This window comes from Miniopterus natalensis, chromosome 8, assembly GCF_054644295.1.
Source record: "Miniopterus natalensis isolate mMinNat1 chromosome 8, mMinNat1.hap1, whole genome shotgun sequence".
Classification (NCBI taxonomy): Eukaryota; Metazoa; Chordata; class Mammalia; order Chiroptera; family Miniopteridae; genus Miniopterus; species Miniopterus natalensis.
In genome coordinates this window covers 274,201-297,842 of record NC_142088.1, presented here as the reverse complement: position 1 = coordinate 297,842, position 23,642 = coordinate 274,201, and the positions used below count along the sequence as shown (strand labels likewise).

At 57.7% G+C, this 23,642-nt stretch overlaps 1 protein-coding gene across 1 annotated transcript in view; it reads left to right on the top strand.

The window, feature by feature from the left end:
* The window catches only part of FARP2 (FERM, ARH/RhoGEF and pleckstrin domain protein 2), a 76,658-nt gene that overhangs the window by 51,990 nt on the left and 1,026 nt on the right, over positions 1-23,642 (top strand). The window contains exons 16-28 of the mRNA XM_087819460.1: positions 4,363-4,538; positions 8,863-8,952; positions 9,305-9,438; positions 9,842-9,923; positions 11,824-12,061; positions 14,844-14,974; positions 17,700-17,768; positions 18,339-18,428; positions 20,867-20,949; positions 21,736-21,854; positions 22,131-22,306; positions 23,176-23,283; positions 23,453-23,604. Coding sequence (XP_087675586.1) covers positions 4,363-4,538; positions 8,863-8,952; positions 9,305-9,438; positions 9,842-9,923; positions 11,824-12,061; positions 14,844-14,974; positions 17,700-17,768; positions 18,339-18,428; positions 20,867-20,949; positions 21,736-21,854; positions 22,131-22,306; positions 23,176-23,283; positions 23,453-23,604 — 1,648 coding nt within the window. The remainder of the gene's footprint in view (positions 1-4,362; positions 4,539-8,862; positions 8,953-9,304; positions 9,439-9,841; positions 9,924-11,823; positions 12,062-14,843; positions 14,975-17,699; positions 17,769-18,338; positions 18,429-20,866; positions 20,950-21,735; positions 21,855-22,130; positions 22,307-23,175; positions 23,284-23,452; positions 23,605-23,642) is intronic.

Sequence of the window (23,642 nt, the reverse complement as noted above, 5' to 3'; positions counted from 1 at the left end):
TCCTGGGCAGCAGCCTCGCTCCTTCTGGGCTGCTCCGAGCTGCTCAGATGCCCCGGGGGAGGGCGCCAGTCTCTTCCCTGGCTTTCAGGGTGCCGGGCACACGCCAGTGGCCCCTGTTGGCACAAACTCCCGAAACCCGGGGTGGGCGGTCACTCCCCCTGAGAGAAGAGGGTGGTGAGTCACAGAGCGTCATTTCCCTCCCACGTCGGGCTGGCCCTGCACCCTGACTGAGGCCACCCCTGCCCTAAGCTCAGGGAGAGGCAGTGACAGAAGCCAGTGGATCCTCAGGCGCCTCTGTGACAGATCCCGATGTTAAGAAACTGCGCAAAAGCACTCTGCTGGCTCTGTGGGTCCCCCCATAGGAGGATACCGCTGTATGGCCTTTATATTTAAAGCATGTTACTTCAGAGTACATTTCTTTCCTAATAAAAGTCACCTATGTTTTTTTAGTTTACTGAATAATTTGCTTTGGAGACCTTGCTGTCGTTGATCCCGTAGTTCAGAGGATCCATAAGTCACAGCTTTTCAGAGTTTGAGACAAAGATGTCAATATGTATTAGAATAAAGACACGGGGCTCCCTGGGCCACCCATCTGTGTGCACGCACAGCAGAGACCCCACGCCTGGCGGGCACCAAGCCAGACAAATGGGTGTAGGTTGGGGCGCCTGTGTTCATTAACAAGCATCTTGATTATTTTGAACAAAACAAAAGAAAAAACTGAAAAATGCTTCCCGGGACCACTGTACCTGTTGATGTCGCCCTCTGAAGTTCAGGCCACCACAGCCACGTCACGTCTGTCACGTGGGCCCTTGTGCCAGGCGCCCGCCCCACCCTACCCTCGTGGGTGTCGCCTTGTGTGGGCTTCACGGCCCCATGGAGGGACCCCAGCACGTGTCAGGGTGTCGCCTGCTGTATTGTAGATGGAGAGGAGCAGGGAGGTGATCTTTGGGGAACACAGAGAGTGAGTGGAACTGACAGCTGGGCCCCTCGGGAGCTGTTTTCTGCCGCCCACTCTTGTTTTTGAGCCAGATTTTGTGAGAAGTGACTCAGGACATCCTAGTCCAAAAATGGAGCCAGAGATGGTTTTCTGCTAACTCAGCAGGAAGCTCACCTTGACCTGGATCCTCTGGGCCAGTCGGCCTTTGCCTTTCCTGTGGGATCCCTGTGCCCCGTCCAGGCTCATGGAGGGGCTTCCGGATCTCACCCTCCTGCCGCCCGTGGGCCTCCGAGTGAGCTGGCGCCGCCTCCACCGCCAGGCAGACGTTTCAAGGTGGTTTATCGTAGAGGTTTGATGAAGACGGTTTAAAGGTGGGAAATAAAAGTAAGCTTAGCTTTGCTCTGAGCGTGGAAAGGGGCTTCCATCCGAGTTACATGAAGAAAGTGAAGGCAGGTAGGCGCGGAGAACAGCACTGCTTTTTAAAGTGTTTTATCGATTTCGGGGAGAGAGGGAGGGGGAGAGAAGCATCCATGGTGAGGTTATGGGTCGGCCACCTCCCGCGCGCCTCCTGATGGGGGTCAAGGAGCCTGCAACCCGGGATGAGCCCCGACCTGGTTCAGGGGCCGACGCTCAACCACTGAGCCACGCCGGCCGGGCTGTGTTTATAGAATTCGAAGGAGGTATGACTTGCGGCATTGTGCTGCAGCCGACAGGCTTAATAAAAACGTGTTCGATGGCGGTTTGTGGTACTTTTTAATCTGTTCACTAAACCGTGAGTTGACAGTTTTTGTGAAGCAATAGTAGGTGTCCACAGTGCCGACATCAAATGATGAATGACTTAAGCTCCAGAAGAGCGGCCCGTCCTGAAAGGGCTCCCTCTCCTTTACGCGCTCACCGGGGGCTGCTCGCTGCGCCGCATCCTCTAGTCCCGCGGCTTTGCTGGCCACACTGGCCACCAGCGTGAGGGCTCCTCACACCACCTCCTCAGCGCCCACCGCCTGCTGTTGAAAAATGAAGTCGAGCCCGGCCGGGCGTGGCTCAGCGGTTGAGCATTGACCTAGGATCCAGGCGGTCGGGGTTCGATTCCCGGTCAGGGCACAGGCCCGGGTTGTGGGCTGCAGCTGATCAGTGACTCTCTCATCATGGATGTTTCTATTTCCCTCTCTCCTCCTCCTTTCCTCTCTCTGAAGTCAATAAAGATATATTTAAAAAAGAAAGAAAAATGAAGTCGAGTGTTGCAGCGACTGGTGGACTGTCCACTAGTAACTTGCTATGGGCTGCCCAACGCCAGGGCAGGTGCCGTGTGCGGTGCCGGAGGGCGCAGGAGTAGACCCTGACCTTGTGCTTCCTCTCGACCAATGAGTATAAAGCCTCCCCAACAGTGCAGTTGTGGAGCATGAACAGATGAGTTACTGGTCACCTCTAGGCTTTTTCCTGGATTTTCAGTGTGTGAAGGTATCTCATCATGCAAGCTGGGGCTGATTAGGGACAAAAAGGACTTTGGAGCGCAGACCCCAAGCAGCTCGCCTTTGGACTCGTGCCTGCACGTGGGAAGGAGCCGTGCTGGGGCGAGCAGGGAGCCCTCCCTGGGGGCTTCCTCCCGCCTGGGGTGGGAGGAGGGGTGTAGGAACTTTATGTCATTTTAACGTGACTTAGCATATTCTAAATGTGTAATAAAAGCATATCCTAATAAACTGATCGTTAATGATTTCATATCTTACTTTGTCCAGGTTTTCTAATGCGAGTGGGTCGTCATGTTTTTTAAGTCTGTCTGTTGTGAGAAATTCCAGAGGGGACTGCGGTCCTGGCTAGTTCATCTCCGTAAGCTCCTCAATGGCATCCGAGCTCCAGATTTGTCAATGTGAAAACAAGGGCCCCTCCGGTCCTCAGGCCACCTTGGAGAGCTAACTAAGGAGTTCAGTGGCCAGTGCCCATCCAGGGAGCAGGAAACGGGGTCGGGTGTTCACAAAACTCTACGCCAGCTTGCCCACACATTAACACACTTTGGGCTTTGTTCGGTTTTTTTAAATGTGCTTTTATTGATTTCAGGGAGGGGGGGAGAGAGAAACATCAGGGATGAGTCGCTGATTGGCTGCCTCCTGTACACCTCCTACTGGGGATTGAGCCCAAAACTCAGGCTTATGCCCCAACTGGGAATGGAACCTCGATCTCCTGGATCCTAGGTCAGTGCTCAACCGCTGAGTCACAGCAGCCGGGCCACGCTTTGCGTTTATAAGCTGATCGCTGTGGGTGACGACACGTGGCGTCGCCGTGGTGGTGGAGGGTCTCGCTTTGGAGCCGTGGTAGGGAGCCAGCAGCCACCACGGGCTCGAGTCAAGCAACTTGTAAGCTGACTTAGTCATAGTTAGGGATAGTGGTTAGGGTTAGGGTTCAGGTGTTAAGTCACTACATCTGGAAACCAAAGGTAAATTTCTATCTTAAGGAGCTTTTAAACAGTTAAGTTTCATAAAACTCCGCTTCAATGTTGTTTTTAAAATTCAGCACTTCATAGTCAATGATTTCCTACAGAAAAACATTAGAAAGAAACCTTTGAGAATTTTTTAAAAAGAATGGAGAAGAGAATTTCTTAATTACAGGATGTCTGACGGAATATAGCTCATTAGCCTTCTTAGAACTAGGCCAACATTTTGGCTTCTGTCTAGTCCAGGGATGGGGAGCCTATTTTCTGCCAAGGACCATTGGATATTTATAACATCACTCGCGGACCATACGAAGTTATCAACTTAAAAACTAGCTATGAAAGAAGCTCCTTGATGTATTGAATTTCAAGTCCCGCTCGTGGTTGCCTTGGTTTTGCAGCCGTATGTGGCCTGCGGGCCCGACGTTCCCCACCCTTGGCCTAGTCAAAAGCAAACATTGTTTTAAGAAGGGAAAAAATGAACTATTAATTACTTTTGTGGTATAATTCTAGAAAACCAAAATAAAATCTTTGTTAATGAAAAATTCAAGGAAGTAGGAAACCGTATAATGAGTTGTAATTTTATATGACCCAGTTTTTTTAATGAATGATGAACGAGTTTGGCCTTAAAATAGACTTTTTCCCCCCAGATATGTTAGCATCAGTTCCACGTGTCTCTGACTCCCGTGCAGAAGGTGCTCCTCCCGTCTGTGCTCATTTTAGCAGTTCCCTCTTCTCTAGAGCAGAGAAAAGCCCCTAGAAGCCCAGAGCCCCGGGGCCCAGGCGCCCGTGGTTGGCGTCTGCGCATCAGATGGGTCAGCCATCCTCCTGTCCTCATGCTCACTTTGTGTCACGTTGAGAACTGCATGTGGTAGCAGCTTTATTGACAGTTTCCAGAAAGCGCCTCCCGGGTGTGAGGCGAGTGCTGGCTGGCGCCCGGAGAAGCGTGGTGCCACAGCCTGGCACTTGCTCCCATCTCACCCATCCCCGCCCTGTTCACTTCCAGGCCTTCCCCCGGACGGTCCTCAGCCTGCTCCCTCTACCCGGAAGAGCCCGCTGAGCCTGAGCCCCGTGTTTCAGGAGGCTCTGGGCCCAGCCGAGCAGGGCTCCTTGCCGCTCCTGAGCCCCGTCCTCAGCGACGCTGGCGGAACCAGGATAGACGAGTTGGAGCCGAAACACAAGGTGGGCACCACCCCAGGCGGAGGACTCGGTGCTGGTGGGCCTGGGCATGCGAACTTCCTTCTGGGCTACACAGCCCGCGGGCAGAGCAGGGCTGGGCTCTGTGCCCACACGCCCCACCCGCCCCTGGGCCTGCCAGCGAAAAGAGATGGTGGGCTGGCTTCCCTAGAGAAATGTCATCCCAACACCCTCAGGTCACTCTCGGGGACACTTCTGGGGCCTTCGTAGCCCTGCCTGGCGCCTGTGGGCTCCGAGTGCTGGGCTGGGTCCTGGGGATGTAGCAGGAAGGGGCCGGCCCTGGGGGAGCCCTCAGCCCCATAACCGGGAGAAGGTCTGGTGAGAAGAAAGGGTTTGCTGGGGACCAGTCTCATCTGGGATCGGGAGGCACCGGCAATGGGTGAGGGGTCCTGGAGTGTCGTTGCAAGAGGAGGGGATGAGTGGGGGTGGGTTTTGGTGGAAAGGGGGAGTGATCCCCAGGGGTAGGAGTGGGGCAGGTGCTGAGAGGTCAGGGAGAGAGCGCGGGGCTCCAGGACAAGGCGCTGGCCAGAGGCAGTGGCACCCATGGCCTCGTGGCTGCTTCCACTCGTGTGGCCTGGGCTGCATGTCATGGTCAAAGCAGTCCGGGCAGGTGGCTCGGTGGGTGGGCACCTGAGGAAGGGCGAAGGACCCTGGGAATGTGGCGTTTGGGGATAAGAGTGATTAAAGTAACAGGCCATGGACTGTGTGGGCCCTGGGGGGCCATGGAGAGGGAAAAGCCAGGAACCACCTGTCTGTTTGCCTGCTCGGAGCGGAGGCCCCAAGGTGCCCACCTGAAGGAAGCTGGGCTGGCCTGGGCCTTGAGTGGGGGGACCCCCGCCTCACAGGTGCCTGTCACGTGGGCGCTGTCGTCGCGACCACCTTAACCCTCTGTTGTGTTTCCTCCCGAACTGGCCACAGAGCGTGTAGGTCCAGGGCCACCTGGGCTGGACCCACGGGATTCCTCAGCGGTGGGCGGCAGGCCTCGGCAGCACCCGCTGTGCCTGGCCCCTGGGCCCCGTCTGAGGCCCGGCCCTGGCATGGGAGGCCGGCTGTTGCGTCAGGCGTGTGTGCCGCGGGCTTCCAGCCTAGGGCGCCCCCTTGTGGCCAGGGCTCTGCAGCCGTCTGCCAGCCCCCAGTCCTCAGGCTCCATCTCTACCCTGCTGCTTTGGTGCCATAACAAAAATGGCTTTGAGGAAAGCTGTTTAAAAAACTGAGTTTTAATTTGTTACTGTCTGTGTTAATAAAATACCTGATCTTTAGGTGGTTCGGTAGGGTGATGACCTCTGACCCCTGACGCTTGAGGGTGACTGGGCTAACGGTTGGTGGCTGTGGCCTTCATCATCCAGGCCAGGCCTCAGAGCAGGGACCTGGTGGTCACAGTGCTGCCTCCTCTCGGGGAGGGACCCCTCTCCCCCCCCCACCGCCTCCTAATTTCTGGCCGTGTGGTTACGAGATGCTGTGTGTCCCAGGCTACCCGTAAAAGCCGGTGTCGAGCTCAGTGAGCTCCGGGCGGTGGGACAGCACTGTCTTCACCTCTGCCTCTTGGGCCCCCCGAGCCAGCCCTGAGTGACCGCTGTGCTCTGTGCTGGCTTTGTGAACCAGGCGCCCAGCAAGGCCCCCAGCCCCCAGGTTCACTGATGACCCCCCCGCGGGACCTGGGCAGCCTTGGGATTCCTTAGCCCCACAATCGAACAGATGCAGGGGTTGGAATCCTGGGTGTGCCAGGCGTTCGTGTCTGGCTGCCCAGCGGTGCGGAGAGGTGGGGCTGCGACCCTCCGTCAGGGGCACCCGTCCCTCAGGAGCACCTGTCCCTCGGGGAGCACCCACCTCGTCAGAAGCACCCGTGTGGGTTGTTCCCAGAGCCCCCTCCTCACCAGCGTCTCCCACGTAGCGCCGTTTCTCCTCTCTCTGATAGAAACTGGTGAGGACCCACAGCGTTCGGAAGGTACGAAAGCTGAAGGTGGCCGGTGCCTCTTCCCAGATCCTCGTGTGGGGCTGAGAGAGTGGCCACGGCACCACCTCGCGCCCGCGGCTGCTTCCATGGGCACAGGTGGCAGAGCTGGGCAGAGAGCAGGGTCCTCTCCCGCGCGCCACCTCCCACCACCAGCCTGGCCGTGCGGAGCTGTGGGTGGGCCACTTTGCCTGCTCTCCACTGTTTCCCAAGAGGTTTCTTTGCCCTGGGAATGGGGCCAGCCCAGCTCCACAGGCAGGCCGTCCATAGCCAAGTGCCCACTCCCAGTGCCTCCCTTTCCCTCCTGGTGGTGCCTGTGCCGTTGCCACCATCCCATCGGTGGTGCCGAGGTTGTGGTGGTTCTGGGCACCTCCACCCCCGCCCAGAGGGAGGACCTGGTCTAGAGCCTCTGCGACCTGTTTCTGAGGCTGGCACCAGGGTCGGAGGAGGACCCCAGCCAAGTGCGGGCTGTTAGGAAGCCCCAGGCTCACCATTGCTGGCCTGGACGTCCAGAGTGAGGCTGCTAGGCCACACGGGGCCGAGCCTCCCTGACAGGCCCCTCGGGGCCAGCTCTGACCCCACCGAGTTCACTGGGCCATTAGCTCAGGTGAGAGACAGCGTTGTAAAGAGGTCTTACTCAGCCTGGGTTTGAGAAAGTCACTTTTAATAGCATGAAACCCAAAAAGAAAGAATGGGAGAACATGCAGGTTGGAAAGGCGACCCCGCTGCTCTACGGGGAGCAGGGCCGAACCCGAGGACCAGAGGCCTGGACGCCCGGGAGATGCCGCCAGGAGGGAGCATCCCCTGACCGCACAGCAGGCTCCCCGGGCGGCGCCAGCTGAGCGGCTGGCAGTGGTTTGGGAAGAGCCAGCGTGGGGGGCAGCCAGCCGACCTTCCACAGGCAGAGCCAGAGGCAGGACAGCAGGACACAGGCTCCGAGGGGGCCGAGCGAGTGGGGTGTCCCGGGGCGAAGGCTGCACCCAAGGGCAGGCTGTTGGCGTCGCAGGCTGGCTCCTGGGCCCATGGGAAGAATGTGCCGCTGTCCCCTCTCCTTACCGCCGTCCGGGGGGGGCACAGGAGAGAAGGTGTGTCCCCCCAGCGTCACCCTCGGGCCCAGCCTCCCCTCCTTGGCCGCAGACCCCAAGCCTGCTCCCCACAGGCTTCGAAGCACCGACTCCCCGGGTGCAAGCCTGACCCCTGGCCCTCCTCAGACCTTCACCTGCGGGTTCAGTGGCCTTTCCTCTGACTTGAGCCCAGCACTGCCGTGTCCTTGCCTCCTTCCCTCCCACCCTCTCCCGCCAGAACTGGACCCTCCGAGCGCCCAGGGCCCCACCTCATCCTGCGGCCCCTCCCCTGCTGCAGGCCGGGTGGGGAGAGGCCGCCCGAGGGGCCCAGCCTGTGCCACCCAAGACCCCTCCCTGTCTCCCCTGCCAGCAACCGGCTCTTGCACCTTGGCCCCCTCCCCCCGACCTCTGGCGGGCTCCCACACCCAGCCGCCGGCCCCGCCCCGCCCCCCTGCCCTGCCCTGCCCAGGGCGCTTTGAGTGCCGAAGGCCCTGGCCCCCGCCCCGGCCCTGCTGCTTGGCTGCTCCTCTCCCCTGCGGGAGGCTGTCCCTCAAGGGCAGGGCCTCTCCCCTGGGCCCATCCAGGTGCCGTCTGGGCTGGCGTGTGCTTCTAGGCGTGTTGCGCGGCAGACGTGGGGACAGTTGGCCTCTGAAGTATCAGCCTGGTGCGGGAGCGACAACTGGAAGGGCAGGGTTCGAGTGGCGGGCGTCTTCCAGCTGGAGAAGGGTGGCGAAGGGGCCCTCGAGCCCGAGCGTGAGGCCCGTGCTTTGCCGGGAGCCGGGAGCCGGGCACGTGGGGCCACCCTTCCTGCTGCCGAGGGTCCCATCACTGCCAGCGCCCGAGTCAGGCAGAGGCCCTGGGGGGATGTGACTGCTCCAGGGCCCACCTCCTCCGGCCGCGCGGCGTGCTGGCCGCCTCGTGCGCTAACAGGCCACAGAGCGCACACTGTTGGGCAGTTTGAATGACTTTCTGAGAGTTGGGCTTGATGGTTGTGATCACGCACACGCACCTGGCCGTGCCGGCTGCAGGCCTGGTGGTGGTGTCTGAGCAATGCTTTTATCGCAGGACCAACAGTAAGCTTCCATACACGTTGGTGTTTGAACAGCAGTTCTTTTCTCAAAAAGAGCAACATAAAATGAGAAAATCGCGTGAGGGAGAAAGAACTGGGCTTGTATTTTCAGCAGAAGGAAATCCCCTCAGGAATTACGGACGAAAACCGAGCCACAGTGTAAACGAGCAGAAGGGCGCGTAGGCCTCGGGGACGTGCTCACGGCTCGCTGTCGGCTTCTTGCAGGGCCCGGGCGCGGACGAGGCCTACTTCATAGCGAGGGAGATTCTCGCCACAGAACGGACGTACCTGAAGGATTTAGAAGTTATTACCGTGGTATGAAAACTCAGCCCTTTTTCACTCTGATTTTCTTAATGCTGCTCAATCCTAAGCCGGAGGCGGAAGAGCCCTCTAAGCAGCGCCTCTCAGCCGCCGCGAGACCCGCGCTGTATGTTCCGCAAAACACTTGCCTCGGAGCATTTCCAAGCCGGGTCAGAACAGTGGGTCTGTTTTCTAAACGGGGAACATTCCCACGTGAAGCTTTTCAGCCAGAATTGTTCTCATGCTGGGAAACGCTGGTGGCCCATCAAGAGCAGCTGTCCCCATGGGGCCTTGCGTCAGCGCTGGGTGTCCCGTGACCGCAGGCCCTTGGGGGTGAGGTGGTCGGTCACCCTGAGCTCTCCCGCAGTGGTTCCGCAGCGCGGTGGTCAAGGAAGACGCCCTGCCCGCGGACCTGGCGACCCTGCTCTTCGCCAACATAGACCCCATCTATGAGCTCCACAGAGGCTTCCTGCGCGAGGTGGAGCAGAGGCTGGCGCTCTGGTAACCCCCTCGGCCCCCACGCGGGCCCTGCACCCCCACCCCGCAGCCCCCCCCCATCAGCACCACTCTTTTGGGAACTTCCCAGCTCCAGAAACTAATCCACAAGAACCATCATTTCATCAAAATGCATTTTTAAAACTTGTGGGACGTGTGACAGTCACCGTCATTCATCCTGTCTCGGGAGAATGAAGACAGCGAGTTGAAGTGGGTGGTTCTGATTTTCTCCCGATCACTGTCTTTGGAGAGTGGCCAGCACCTAATGATGGTTTCGCTGAGTAGGAACCGTCCACCTTGAAGCATCTGGGCTGTTCTGGCCGTGACGGGGGCGCCGGTCACACCGGGTCACTGGGGGTCTCCTGAGCTTCCGCACGGTTCTGATCCTGTTTGTCCATCTCTGCTCCAGGGAAGGACCTTCCAGTGCCCATGTCACAGGTGGTCAGCAGCGAATCGGGGACGTCCTGCTCAGGAACATGCTTCAGCTAAAGGTACCAGGGCTCCTGTGTGACTCCAGGCCTACCAGCCACCCCTGCGGCACCAGCGTCCCCCTCAGGACTGTCCCCCTCTGACCAGGCCCCCTGAGGGCACCCCCATTCCCGTCACTGCAGCCTCCCCTCCAGACAGCGCCCTCTAAGTGCGTCTTTAGCCTCAGGCGTGGGGCCAGCGGATAGAGCACCTGCCCGACCGAAGGGCCCTGGGCTCGAGTCGGGCCGAGGACAGCTCCTCCCTCGGTTGCGGCCCGATCCCTGGCCCTGGTCGGGCCCATGCGTGTCTCTCTCACATCGATGCCCCCCCCCCCCCCCGTCCACTCTCTGAAAAGCAACGGAAAATAATCCTCAGGCGAGGATTAAAAATAAGTGTTTTTAAATGCATTTTCCTCAGGACAGCGCTCGAGTGGGAGCAGTGACGACCCTCAGTGTCATCCCCCGGGGACCCTGCTCCCCCGGAGAGCTGATTTCTAAGCACAGTTGTCCTCAGGACGCTGTGCCCTCAAGGCCTTCGCGGGGACGCCTGTGCTGGGCTTTGCTCCCGAGGCCCGGCTGTGACTCAGGACTGGCCGCCAGCCCCCAGCCACGGGCAGGGCCGTGGCCCTTGCTCAGCTCACCAGCCTGGAGCGGCCGCTCAGAGCCTGTCGGGGTTTTGGGGGTTGGTTTCCACTCTTTCTGGGCTCGTGGTTCAGGTCTTTTCCTCAGAGGCTTTGGAGCGTCATGAAGAAAACGTGCGAGGAAGGTGCAGACGGAGTGGCTCCCGTCGGCAGCGTGGGGGCGGGAGGACTTCTCCTGAGGACTGGGTATCGCAGGTGTTGGAACCGACAGGCTGTGCTTTCGCCGCCCAGGGGTCTTACTCTTGCTAAACAGACCAGGGACTGGCCTTTCCTGCCCACGGCCAGTCCTGGAAGCTCCCTGGCATCACCCTGAGACCCCGAGTCCCTCCACCGCCATCTCCGACCCGCGCGCATCTCTCCAGGTTCCCCAGCCTCTGCGGCACCTGCGCCCCAGGCCTGTCCCACGTCCTGCCCAGTCCAGCCGGACGTCCAGGCCCCAGTCCATCCATGGAAACCTGAGGGACTGCAGGGCCCCTTGCTTCTGTCTCCAGAGGGCCCAGCTCGGAGAGCGCGGTTCCGCTCAGAGCCGTGTTCCACCCTGACACTGTTGGTTTTCTGAGCCAGGTTCATTAGTAAGTGCTACCGATCCCAAAAGCACTTACAAAAATTTTAAATCAAAATACTCCTAAATCTGTTGGATTGAGCTCATGCCACACAGGTCACCTGTAATGTTCATTAAAACAAACCGACTGAATATTAGAAACCTAGAAGGCAGGGACTAGTTGGGTTTGATGTGATGGTGAAACGCTCCAAGTCCATGTGCACTGTGACCTGTGCTCTGAAAGGCCAGGGATAACCAGCCCCCTCTCTGGGTGGCTGACCGGCCGCTCTGCCTGCTCTGGAGTGTGGCCCGTGGCCAGCAGCGGCCTCCAGGGGCCGGGGCAGGGCCTGCTCGCGGCCCGTTTACTCCCTGCCCGGAGCTCACTTGCTCTGTCACCGGAGGCGAGTTGCAGACTCTCCACCTCGGTTCCTCATTCGTAAAGCGCAGGTAACGCCCTTTGTCCACTCACCTCACAGGACTGGAGGCGGGTCAGCGGCGAGGGCGGCTGTGGGCCAGCCCTGCGCCCTCCGGTTGGGTAGAGCCTCAGGTGGGGCAGTGCGGCCTCCGTGGAGGCGGAGGAGCCCCGGCCGACACTCCCTGGGCCACTTTTCTCTGTTCTGCCCCATTGGGGTTTCCAGCTGGTGTGCAAGGGCCACGCTGGGAATGCCACCCCGACGGGCCACTCGCCGCCTGCGCCCTCTGCCCGGCCTCCTAACCCGAGGGCCCCTTTGTGCCTCAACAGCAGTTTACCGGCTGCTTCCAAAGGCACGACGAGGTCCTGACGGAGCTGGAAAAGGCAACCAAGCGCCTCAAGAAGCTGGAGACGGTGTACAGAGAGTTCGAGCTCCAGAAGGTCTGCTACTTGCCCCTCAACACGTTCCTGCTGAAGCCCATCCAGCGGCTGGTGCACTACCGCCTGCTGCTGAGACGGCTGTGTGGGTTCTACGCGCCCGGGCACCCCGACTACGCCGACTGCCGCGGTGAGTAGGCCACCCCGCTGGCTCCCTTCCCTGGGAAGCGCAGGGCGTGTGGGCTCCACCAGAAGGGCCGAGGCTGCAGGGGGCAGAGCTGGCCACTGCCCACTCCTCCCCTCCGGCGGACGGAGGCCAGCAGCTTTGAGTCCGAGCAGCTCTTCCGTCCCAGGCAATGCCCTGATCCGCTCCAGATCTGAACAGCGTAGTGTCCTGGGGGTTCCAGGGGGTGGACGCTGTGACCAAGGCAGAGCCCCCACAATGCTCGGGGGCTGGAGTGAGCCCCAGACTGACCGCTACCTGGAGGCATGCTGCCCTGGAAGCCATGACTCTAAAACTCAAACCTTTGGTCCTGGGTGGCCTGTTAGAAGTTTCTGACATAGATGGACTTTGTCATTTTTGTGTTAAAGGAACAAAGGAATAATCCTGACATTTTAACGCACAGTATCCCCTCTAGTCTGTTAAATTTCGTGCAGGAAATGACTGTCTATCGGAAGGTTTTTACAAGTGAATTCACCGTCGTCATTAAAAGTAAAAGATGCAAGACTAGCACTTCCTCCTAGCTGGTCTCCCATCGTCATAAATGGGTCTAAATGAGACGCTTTCTGACATACGAGAAGCAAAATGGGTCATAACGATATTGACAGCTCCTTTCTATTTTTTAATATATATTTTTTTTATCTCAGAGAGAGAGAGAGAGAAACATCAATGATGAGAGTCACGGATCGGCTGCCTCCTGCTCGCTCCCAGCTGGGGATGGAGCCCGTAACCCGGGCCTGTGCCCTGACCGGGAATCAAACCCCGATCTCCTGGTTCACAGGTCGACACTCAACCCCTGAGCCACGCCGGCCAGGCTGCTTCATTCTCAAAGCAAGTGTTTCCTGTTTGCTAAAAAGGAAAAGACAAAATTGTCAAAAACACTTCCAAGCCTTTTCAGGGAAATAAGAAAGTGCAGCCCATTTAAAATGCTGCCATGCTGCCCACCGTCAGCCTCTCCCGCACCAGGGGCAGGGCTGGGAGGGGCGGGTGGCCCCTCGCCAGGTCACAGGGAGGCCATGCCCAGCAGGGTGCACTCACTGCTCAGGCTCCATCGTGAAGCCACCTCAAGGGCTGGCCCAGAAGCGAAACGAGGCTGCACTTCTGAAAGCGCTCTGTGAATTGTTGACGCCACGTGGGGCTGATAACTGGCAGCTGGATGGGTTTGCTCCGCCGTCTTGAGGTCTCAGCCAACCACAGCCGTGGGAGCCCCTTCCCACCTGACCCCACACCCATAGGGCCAGGAGGGAAGGCCCCTTGGGGTGCAGGTGTGACCAGCCCCTTGTTCTTCCCAGGAGTTGAGCTTGAACCTGTTGACACGGAGGCACCTTTGGGTTGGGGCTTGGAGAGGTTGGCTTTGCACCCTAATTTCACCCTTCATTCCGTAGGGGTTTCCCAAGGGCTGTGCCCGGGCTGGACAGGGGCTGCGTGTGTGTGGATGGCTTTCAACACCGTGCTGGTTCCGGGAGACCCAGGCGCGGGGGGTACTGCATGCAGCAGCCCTGCGCCAGGTCCGAAGTGCATGCCCAGCACCCGGCACCCTCCAGTGCCCGCCCAAGGGCAGCGTGGAGCCCACAGCCAGGCCTTGCGCCCTGCGCTCCACGCACACACGGCGTCCAAGGGCGGGCGGCTCTGGGTACCGTCCAGGGCAGACACGGGGGGCCAGGCAGCCCCCATGAACGAGCAGAGCGAAGGGTTTCTGCCGACAGCATGACCCTGGGACTTGAGCTGGGCCCTGAGGGCGGCAAGGCCAGAGAGGCGCCAGCGCTCGGGAGTCTGTACAGAGCCACCCCCAGGTGTGCGGCCTGTGGGAGCATCACCGGGGCTCCTGTGAGGTGTCACTTATGAAGGAGCAGCTCAGCTCCACGAGCTTCCTAATCCCAACCCGTCCTCCTGAAGCTCTGGGGCGGGCGGTGTGCCCTCCCCCGAAGGGGCCGGGCCAGCGGTCACAGACCTCACTTTCCAGACTCGCCGTGTTGGCTGGGGTGGACGTCTCCAGTGGTTCTTGGGACCTCAGGGGGCACTGGCCAAGCAGCTGCTCCCGCGTGGCCTGGTCTCTGAAGACCACTCTCAATGTCTGATTTTGTGTTTCGTGGGAATACGTTTTCCTTCCTGATTCTAAATTTTCATAACGGCTTGAACTGTAAGGTTCGTGTCTGCTCCATTGAAGGAGCAAATTTACAGATGCTTTGAAGGTGCGGATTATTTAGACTGTAAACCACAGTAAGTGATTTTCCGTAAAGAACAAGTGCTGCTTTGCCCGAGATTTGTTCTTTACAGAGAAAGACTGTTCTTTCTCTTGACCACACCTGAGTGCCGGCTACGCAGTCGTTTGGGCTGAACAAATCCACGTTTCGAGCCATCTGCAGGAACCCGCACCTGCTGTGCCTGGCAGTCAGGAACTGCAGCTGAAGTTTGAGTAGAACGTTCCTTGAATTAAAAGTGCTTTTTAAAATGCCAGTTCCGCCCTGGCCGGCGTGGCTCGGGGTTGGAGTGTCGTCCTGTACCGGTCAGGGCACATGCCCAGGTTTTGGCTCGATCCCCTGTCAGGGCATGCGTCGGGGGCAACCAATCGATGTTTCTCTCTCCCTCTCTCCCTCTCACCTAAAATCAATGGGAGCGTGTCCTTGGCTGAGGATTTTAAAAATAAAAAATGCCAGTTCCTATCACAAAGTAGTCCTGGTTGGGGGGGAGTGGTCTGTGCCACCCCCGGCCACCTGCCTGGGTACCTGTACCGAGGGGTCTCTTCGCACAGACGCCCTCACGGTCATCACGGAGGTGACCTCCACGCTACAGCACAGCCTTGTCCGGCTGGAGAACCTCCAGAAGCTGACGGAGCTGCAGCGGGACTTGGTCGGCATCGAGAACCTCATCGCTCCGGGCAGGGTGAGTGACTGAGAATGTTTACTGAGCTGGTTACTTCATTGATTTGGTTGAGATATAATTCACATACCACAGAATTCACCCTTTCAAAGTGTGCGATCCAGTGGTTTTTAGTGTATTTACAAGGTTGTGCCACCATCACCTCTGTCTAACTCCAGAACATTTTGTCCCTCCAAAAAGGACCCCCAAACCTGTTAGCAGTCGCTCCCCCTCCCGCTCCCTGGGCTAGTAGCTGCTAACCTACTTTCTGTCTCTGGATTTACCTTTTCTAGACATTTCTTATAATAGAACCTTAAAGTACGTGGCCTTTGTGTCCAGCTTCTTTTACTCAACGTCCTGTCTTCAGGGTGCATCCACCCTGGAGCATGTCAGTGCTTCGTTCCTTTTTCTGGCTGCGTAGTACTCCGCTCTCTGGACATACCGCATTCTGCTTGTCCTTCATCTGTTGACAGGCATCGGGTGGCTGTCACTTTCTGTTTATTGTCACTAATGCTGCTGCGAACACCGTGTACAGGTCCTGTGTGGACAAGTGTTTCCAGTTCTCCTGGATGTGGGAGTGGGATTCCTAGGTTGGGGGTAATACCGGGTTTAACGTTTTGAGGAACTGCCGTAGTTCTCCAGTGACTGCCCTGCTTTACGTTCCCACCGGGAGTGACGAGGGTCCCACTTTCTCCATATTTTCTGCTTTCCAGTTCTAGCCACGATGGTGTCACGGCATCTTGTGGTTGTCCGTGTTTCCCTGATGGCTGGTGCCGGGCATGCTTGCGTTTATTGGCCACGTGTTTCTTTTTGGAGAAATGCCTGTTCGGACCCTTGGCTTACCTTTTCACTGTGATGTCGGCCCTTTTCCTCTGAGTTGTGGGTTCTTCCTCTACTGCGGATACCAGAATGTGATGTGGAAATGTCCTCCCGTTTTTGTGGGTTGTCTTCCCACTTTCTTGATGGGATCATTTACAACACAAAAGTTTTTAATTTTGATGAAGTCCAATTTATCTGTTTTTGCTTTGGTGGTTGTGCTTTAGGCATCATAGCTAAGAAACCATTGCCTAATCCAAGGTGCAAACTTTACCCCCATGTTTTCTTCTAAAAGTTTTATATGTTTTGGCTCTTACATTTGGATTTGTTCCGTTTGGAGTTCATTTTTGTGTGTGGTAGGAGGTCGGGGCCCAGCTTCACTCTTTTCCACATGGACGTCCAGTTGTCCCAGCACCACTTGAGTTTATTTCTGAATCTCAGTTCTGCCCGATGTGCCTGTGTCTGCCGGGCTGCTTACTTTCTGTCACTCCGCCTTTTGCTTTGAACTCAGCACTGCCAGCAAAAGAAACGTGTTTGATGAGTTGCTTGGGGATGTTTCCTGTCTCAACCCAAACATGCCTGTATGGGGGTGCAAATCCGTTTCTGCATTAGCCTCGTGAGAACGTGAGGCCACATGCTCAAAGAAGCGAACTAGGACTAAAATATCCAGGAGGTCTGCACTGCTGACCAGGACAGCTTTGTTTCCTGTCTCTCCTTGACCGTGTGGCTCCATGTGGCTCCACCTGGCGGTGCTGCTGGCTGGGAGCCCTTGGAGGTCGGCAGGGCTCGTTGCACCTTGTTTCTCCCAGTGCCCCACACAGTGCCTTAGAGATGGTGGCCCCAGGGGACCGTCATCAAAGGAACTGATAAACAGGAGCAGCCGCATAGAGCAGAGGTCAGTGGGCTCTGGGGCCAAGGCTGGAGTCCAGGCTGCCTATGGCCACAGGGACTGGGCTCCATCTCTCTGAGAGGGGGTCCTGGGGTTGACAGGACCAGTTTCACCTGCTCAGCCAGTGCCTTGCGGGAGGTAGGTGCTGCACAGACGTTTGCTGCCATGATGGTTGTTAGACCTCTGAAGTCCTCTCTGTGTAACCCAGGGCTCCTGGGCTCCTGAGTTAAATATGTGTGTCGGTCAGAGACAGACCCTACCAGGTATTTCAGCAGAAGAATTTCAGAGGGTTGTCAGCCAGGTAGAAAGTGGATAACCAGGTACAAAGGTATAGAAGAAGCATCAAGTATCCAGGGGGCTAACTGAAGCAGGTCCCACGAGGGCTAGAAGGGGCCCAGCCAGGGGAGATGCCTGTGGGTCTGGGATGCACTCCCCTGGGGCAGGGGTGCTGCAGAGGCGCTGCTGCTGGGGGTCCTGGAGTCTCTGGGTCACAGCTGGACGGTCCTACAGCAGCTTCAGCCCCACCAGTGCCTCCTTTCTGCAGCCGGAAAGCCTTTGTAAAATGCGATGCACAGCTAACAGGAGCCCATGTTCAGGGGGCACCAGGCGTGCCCACCTCTTCCCTCCCATCCTCAAGCTGCTCCCACCCAGTTTTTCGCAGTTAAACTCATGTCATTTCCAAGGCTGAACCTTCCAGAAACTCCTCCCCAATAAGAGCAGTAGGCTTTGCTTTGCACAACAGCCCTTAGCATAGCTGGTCTGCCGTGAGATGAGGCCAGGTGCTCAGCAGACGGTTGGGGACTGAGTTAATTGGTGCCCAGACAGGACGGGGTGACCAAGAGGAGAGGCAGGAAGGAGGAAGGGAGACAGGCATGGAGGGTCCATGGGCATCTGGGCAGGAGAGTGCCAGTGAAGGGCTGGACAGTGAGGGGCTCGTCCGGGAGCTCAGAGAAGTGTATGTGTGACATCAGCGGCCTGGCCCTGCAACCCGCCACCACGGTGGCCCTGGGCCGCACACCCTGTAGGATCCGTTGTGTCTTCCAGGAGTTCGTCCGCGAGGGCTGCCTGCACAAGCTCACCAGGAGGGGCCTGCAGCAGAGGATGTTCTTCCTGGTAGGTGTAGGCGGCTGTGCCGGGGCTTTGGGCTGGTGGGCGGCCTCCAAGAAGACAGGAGCCAAGCCAGAGTCCCAGGACACACGCCGGGCCAGCCCCTTCCTTTCTGGGCTGTGGGCACTGTCTGCAGATGAGCAAAGTCAGTGGACAGAAAATCCCATGTGCCTGTGGCCACAGAGACGTCCACTCCTGCCGAGCTGCCCCCTCGCTGGGCCTTGCTCTCTGGCTCTGACTCCGGGAGCTGAGGCCCTCCTAGCAAGTCCCTGCTGCCCCCAGCTTTCCTGTCATCACTCCTTCCTCACATCCAGGTAGTAGACCCAGACCTCAGCCTCCTGGATACAGGGTGACTGGCCGAGGTGTCTCCTGGTCCCTGTGGTTACTAGTTACCTCTGGTCAAAAACAATTATACGAATGAAATAAAAATCCCCTTTTTGCCAAAAATCTCCAGCAAGCTGAATAGATCTGATAACCCCATAGGAGCCCTTGGAGTTGAAGCTGGTCTGGCAGTTAAGATGTTAAAACCCTGTTACTTGATTTTAAAATGCATTTACTTAAAGCTGCCTGGTTCAGTTCTCAGATATGTTGCTGTACACGAGCAGAGGTGTCTCGGGAACCAGCCACTTCCGGATCCGGGGCCTCCTCCCGCTGCGCGGCATGCTGGTGAGTGCTGGGGAACCAACAGGCTGGGGATTGGGATCCAACACCCGGCTACCCGAAAAGCTCCTGCTGGTCTGTGTCTACCTGCTATGGTGACTGTTCTTGGTGCTCAGACAGCTCCCCCTATAACCCCTCCAGACTCAGCCCTGGGGCTACCACCAGCATCTGCGGGACAAGCCTCCAACTCACCTTGTCCACCTGCTGCCCCCAGGGAGCCTTTGGTGGGAGATGTGATGAAAGACCCAGGAGGGCCACTCTGCTGCCTTGACCATAGAAACAGCCCTTGTTTTCACACCTGGGCTCTTTCTGGGCATCAGTGTGTTTCTCATCAAGCCACACTCTTCTGGTTCGAGGTGTTTTACGGGAGAGGCACTGTCTGGGGGATTAAGTTTCACCCCTTATTTGTCCCCCTCTTTAAAAAGTGTTTCGCCATTCTTAGATATTTAATTCTTCCAGGAAACTTTTGAATCATTCTGACAAATTCCTTCAACAAACAGCATTGAGATTTCTACTGAAATTGCATTGCGGGCTTGTGCCACTTGAGGCTGGGATATGTGTTTGGGACGTGTGTCACTGTGGTTGGGTCGTGCGGATGTCAGAGCACCTGCACAACCTGGACGGCTCAGCCCACTGCTCACCATGGCTGTGGGGTGCAGCCCACTGCTCCTGGGCTACAGGCCCGTACAGCATGTTACTGTACTCAACACTGTAGGCAACTGCGACACGGTGTTATTTGTATATCCACACGTAGAAAAGGTACTATAAAAATACAGCGTAAAAGATAAAAGTGGAAAAAAGATAAAAAATGGTACACCTGGCCCTTTCTGGTGTCACTCAGTGTTCAGAGCATCAGCCCACGGACCGGAGCATTGCAGGTTCGATTCCCAGTCAAGGGCATGTACCTGGGTTGCAGGTTTGATCCCCGGCCCGTCGGAACATGTGCAGGAAGCAACTGATCGATGTGTCTCTCACATCTCACATCGATGTTTCTCCCTCCCTCTCCCTCCTCCCTTCCACTCTCTCTAAACGTCAGTGGAAAGAATATCCTCAGGTGAAGATTAACAACAAAACAACAAAAAATGGTTCACCTGAATAGGGCACTTACCATGAATGGAGACTGTAGGGCTGCAGGTTGCTCTGAGTCTGTGGGCGGCGACTGAGCCTGAGGCTGGGACACCACTGCCCACCACTGTAGACCTTGTAAACCCCCCACGTGGAGGCTACACGCAGGAAATTAAATCAAGCTCGAGAAAATGACGACATCAAGAGACATGGCAAGCACGAGATGTATGAGGCTGCTGCCGACGTAACACAGCTGCTGTTTTACAGTTTAATCCTAGAAAGGGAACCGTCTAAAACGACGATGGGAAACATAGTCAGTACCTAAGCCAACGACAGTCATTACTCAGCACTACGTGCTGTAGGTAATCGCAGTGCTGGGTACGCGGCGGGCGGGGTTGTTTACACCAGCGTCGGCAGACCTGAGCCCTGTGTTGTGCTGACACAACACTGAGTCACTCGGCGATAAGGGGTTTCAGCTCCTTTATAATCTCGTGTGGCCGACGTCATCTGTGCAGTCTGTTGTTGACCGAAATGTTATACAGCAATTAACTAAAATTACACATTAACTTGGGGGAATACTAACGTCTGGACAACCTTCTCCTGCTGGCCATTGCTCCTGTTTGGCTTTTTATGTCCAGTGAGGCCAGTGGTCGGCATCCCATGGGCCCTGCACAGGGAAGCTGTCTGCTCTGTAACTGGCTGATCCTGAGGAAGGTCAAGGACTCTGGGCTCGAGAAAGATAACCTTTATCCCGTTAACAGTTTCCTTCCGATTCTGTCTAAGAGATACTTTCAGAAACAACATGTTGGAATTCAGCAAAGTTGTTTTCAGCATTTAGAGAAATGATCAGTCTTCCCTTTGACGTGGTGACAAGGTTATTTCTGTTACCAGCCTCCTGAGGTCAAACCGTCCTTGCATTCCCAGAACTGCACTAGGTCGCAGGACCATTTCCTGCCTGCTTTTAGGTTTGACTAGGTAATATTTCATTTTGAAGCTATCTTGTTTAGATATTTATAATCAAGATTACTCTGTATAGGTTTTCCTTTGAATCTAACTTTGTTAGGTTTGGGGGCCAAGTTTATAAAATGAATTTTCCAACTTCTTTGTTAACAATGATAGTATTCAACACTTTCTCCTGTGCTTGACTTTCAGCTAATAGTGCTGGACCCACCGGTGAGTAGTTGGGTGCCCTGTGGCCCACAACTCACCCTCCTGGGTGGCAGGTGCCATGGAGTGGGGACCCCTCGTGCTCCCGTAGCCCCTCGTAGAGTCAGCGTAGACTTGGACAGCAGACCTTCTATGTCACCTGTGTGTGCTTCAAGCTGATGTCGGCCAGCCCTGCTCCTGGCCCAGTCTTCTACCTCTTCTCCCACCCACAGGTAGAAGAAAGCGAGAGTGAGTGGTCTGTTCCACACTGTTTCACTATCTATGCAGCTCAGAAAACAATCGTGGTGGCAGCCAGGTAAGCCCCTTCCACGTCTGAATCCCAATGAGTCCCCTCCGAGGGGTGGGAGTGTCGTTCCCACAGTTGTAGGAGTGACGGGTGCCCTTGAGCGCTGCTTCTGCAGTGGTGGGGAGCTGGGGGGAAGCTTGACTTTGAGAACGTCCCCACAGAGACTGGCCGTGGCACTTCCTGCGCCTCAGGTTCATAGCATATGACAAGAACGGGCCTGCGAGGACGACTGGCCACCAGGGAACAAGCTCTTTGGCACACTCAAGTCGAGGGGCAGTGCCAGCAGGCTAGCAGGAAGAGCCGGACAGGGCACTCATGCCATGGCTCCTCCTCACCTGCCTCCCAGTCTCCAGCTGGGCAGTGTGAGGCTGACGGGCCACAGCTCAGAAGCAAATGACCACTCTCCCCTATTCCACATCAGATGAATGGAGGGCTGAGCTCAAAGGCAACAGGGCTGCCCTGCCTTGGTCATCAGCACTGGCTGTGCCGTCCCCTCCTCGGGAGGGGCCAGGTGTCCCCAGCCAGTTTCTCCTCTCTGGCAGGCATCCTGCTCTCCCCAGGAAATAATGACCCATGAACCAACCAGTCTTGTAGCTGAGACACTAAAAATCTGTTTCAGGAACAAACTACCCCGTAGAGAGCCCCAGTCCACATGAAGGTGCTGCCCCGCCATCCTGCCCTGAGCCTCCAGAGGGATGCCCTCTGGACCCACGAGACAGGCACCCCAAACTTCTGTCCCTTCTGAGAGATTGTGTGGGCCTGTGGGCCAGCTCTGAGCCTCGCCCCCCCCCGCAGCACTCGGCTGGAAAGGGAGAAGTGGATGCATGACCTCAGCAGCGCCATCGAGGCCGCCAAGGGCAGCGGGGACACAACCCTGGCTCTGCCAGGCAGCGCGGTGCCCGCTCCTCCCCGCAGTGAGTTCTGGCCGAGAGCCCCTGGAGACCCCTGCGCTAAGGAAGCTTTCTTATAAACTGGTTTCCTTGGTCATGGTCACTGTCGGCCAGCTAAGCCCTCAGGCTCTTTCACTAGGAAGGCTCCTGGCTCCGGGTGGGAGGTCAGCTCTTCTGGCTGAAGCCCCTACGGTTTTGCTCTCCGCCTGCCCTCCACCTGGGCAGGAAGGCACAGCTCCCCTGCTCCCAGCGCCCGCGCACCAGGTGGTCCCCTCCTCTGAGGGCTGGCTCTTCCCCCAGGGCTCTCCGACGAGGCCTCTCTGGAGCAGGATTCGGAAGAAGACCCCCGCGGTGCCCAGGGCTCCTCGGAGGGGCAGGGGCAGGGCCAGCACCAGCACCGGGCCAACACCACGGTGCACGTGTGCTGGTACCGCAACACCAGCGTCTCCAGAGCCGACCACAGCGCGGCCGTCGAGGTACCAGGGGCAGCTGGCACGAGCACCCTCTGCCCGCGCTGGCAGGGGGTAGGGACCCTGGGGGTCCCAGGTGGCTGGGCTGGGCCAGGCCACAGGGAGCTGCCTCTCCCTTTGGGCAGGAAGTTGGTTTGGAGTCTCTTGGGGCCCAGCAGCCCAAGGGTTTTGCCAGAACTGTGGGGTGACAGTCACCCTCTGGACATGTGCAACCCAGTGAGGAAAACTCAGAGCATGTGCTGGGAAGAACCAGGAGACTGGTGTCCCCAGTGCTCTCAAAAGGGCCTGTCACCAGGGGTGCTGCTTCCCCACCTCCATCACCGGGAGCGGAGTCCAGCGCAGGTGTTCAGAGCCCCGGCTCACCTATCAGGTGGGGCCTGACACGGGGCGCATGAGAGCCAGGGTGTCTGCCCCGAGCCGGGGAAATGGGCCTGGACACCTCAGCCATCTGTGCTGCCCTGTCTGGGTGCCTACCTGGTGGTGGAGAGGCCCACGGATGTGCTCAGGACTGTGTCACCCCAGGCAAGGGCACAGGAGGGTGGGAGGGGCGAGAGGAGGGGGCTCTGCAGAGAGTGGTCTGCCCCGGGCCAGGCCTCTCACCTTGTCTCAGCACCAGAGTGGCTCAGTCCTAAGGCCATGCTCGGGCCAGTCACATCCCTGCCCCCACCCAGCATGTGAAAGAACCTTCCAGACTTTGCTCCCTGTGATGTTACAGCTCCTCTCCTCACACCAGGATGTTTGTGACGGTTGTAAGGAGGGAGGGTGTATTCTTGGGGAGCACACCTGCTCCCAGGAGACCCGGAAGGTGGAGCTGGAGGGTGACGGCCCTGGTGGGCGGGGCCTGGAGACTGTAGCACACTCTGTTTTCCTCTCAGAACCAGCTCTCAGGGTATCTGCTAAGAAAGTTCAAGAACAGCAGCGGCTGGCAGAGGCTCTGGGTGGTCTTCACTAACTTCTGCCTGTTCTTCTACAAAACACACCAGGTAGGGTGCTGACCGGCCGGGGGACCGTGCCCGGGTACTGGAGGACACCTGCCCACCACACGCTTCTGTCCAGCTCCTGAATCTTACCCTCTCCCAGGACCCTGCTGCCATGGGGGGAGGGGGGGGCGGGGCAGGGAGCACCCTCAGAACCCTGCTGTACCCCTTCCAGGACGACTACCCCCTGGCCAGCCTCCCCCTGCTGGGCTACAGTGTGAGTGTCCCCAGGGAGGCCGATGGCATCCAAAAGGAGAATGTCTTCAAGCTGCAGTTCAAATCCCACGTCTACTTCTTCCGGGCCGAGAGCCAGTACACGTTTGGGAGGTAACTGTGGTGGGCCGCCCGGCTCTCCTGCTCCCCGT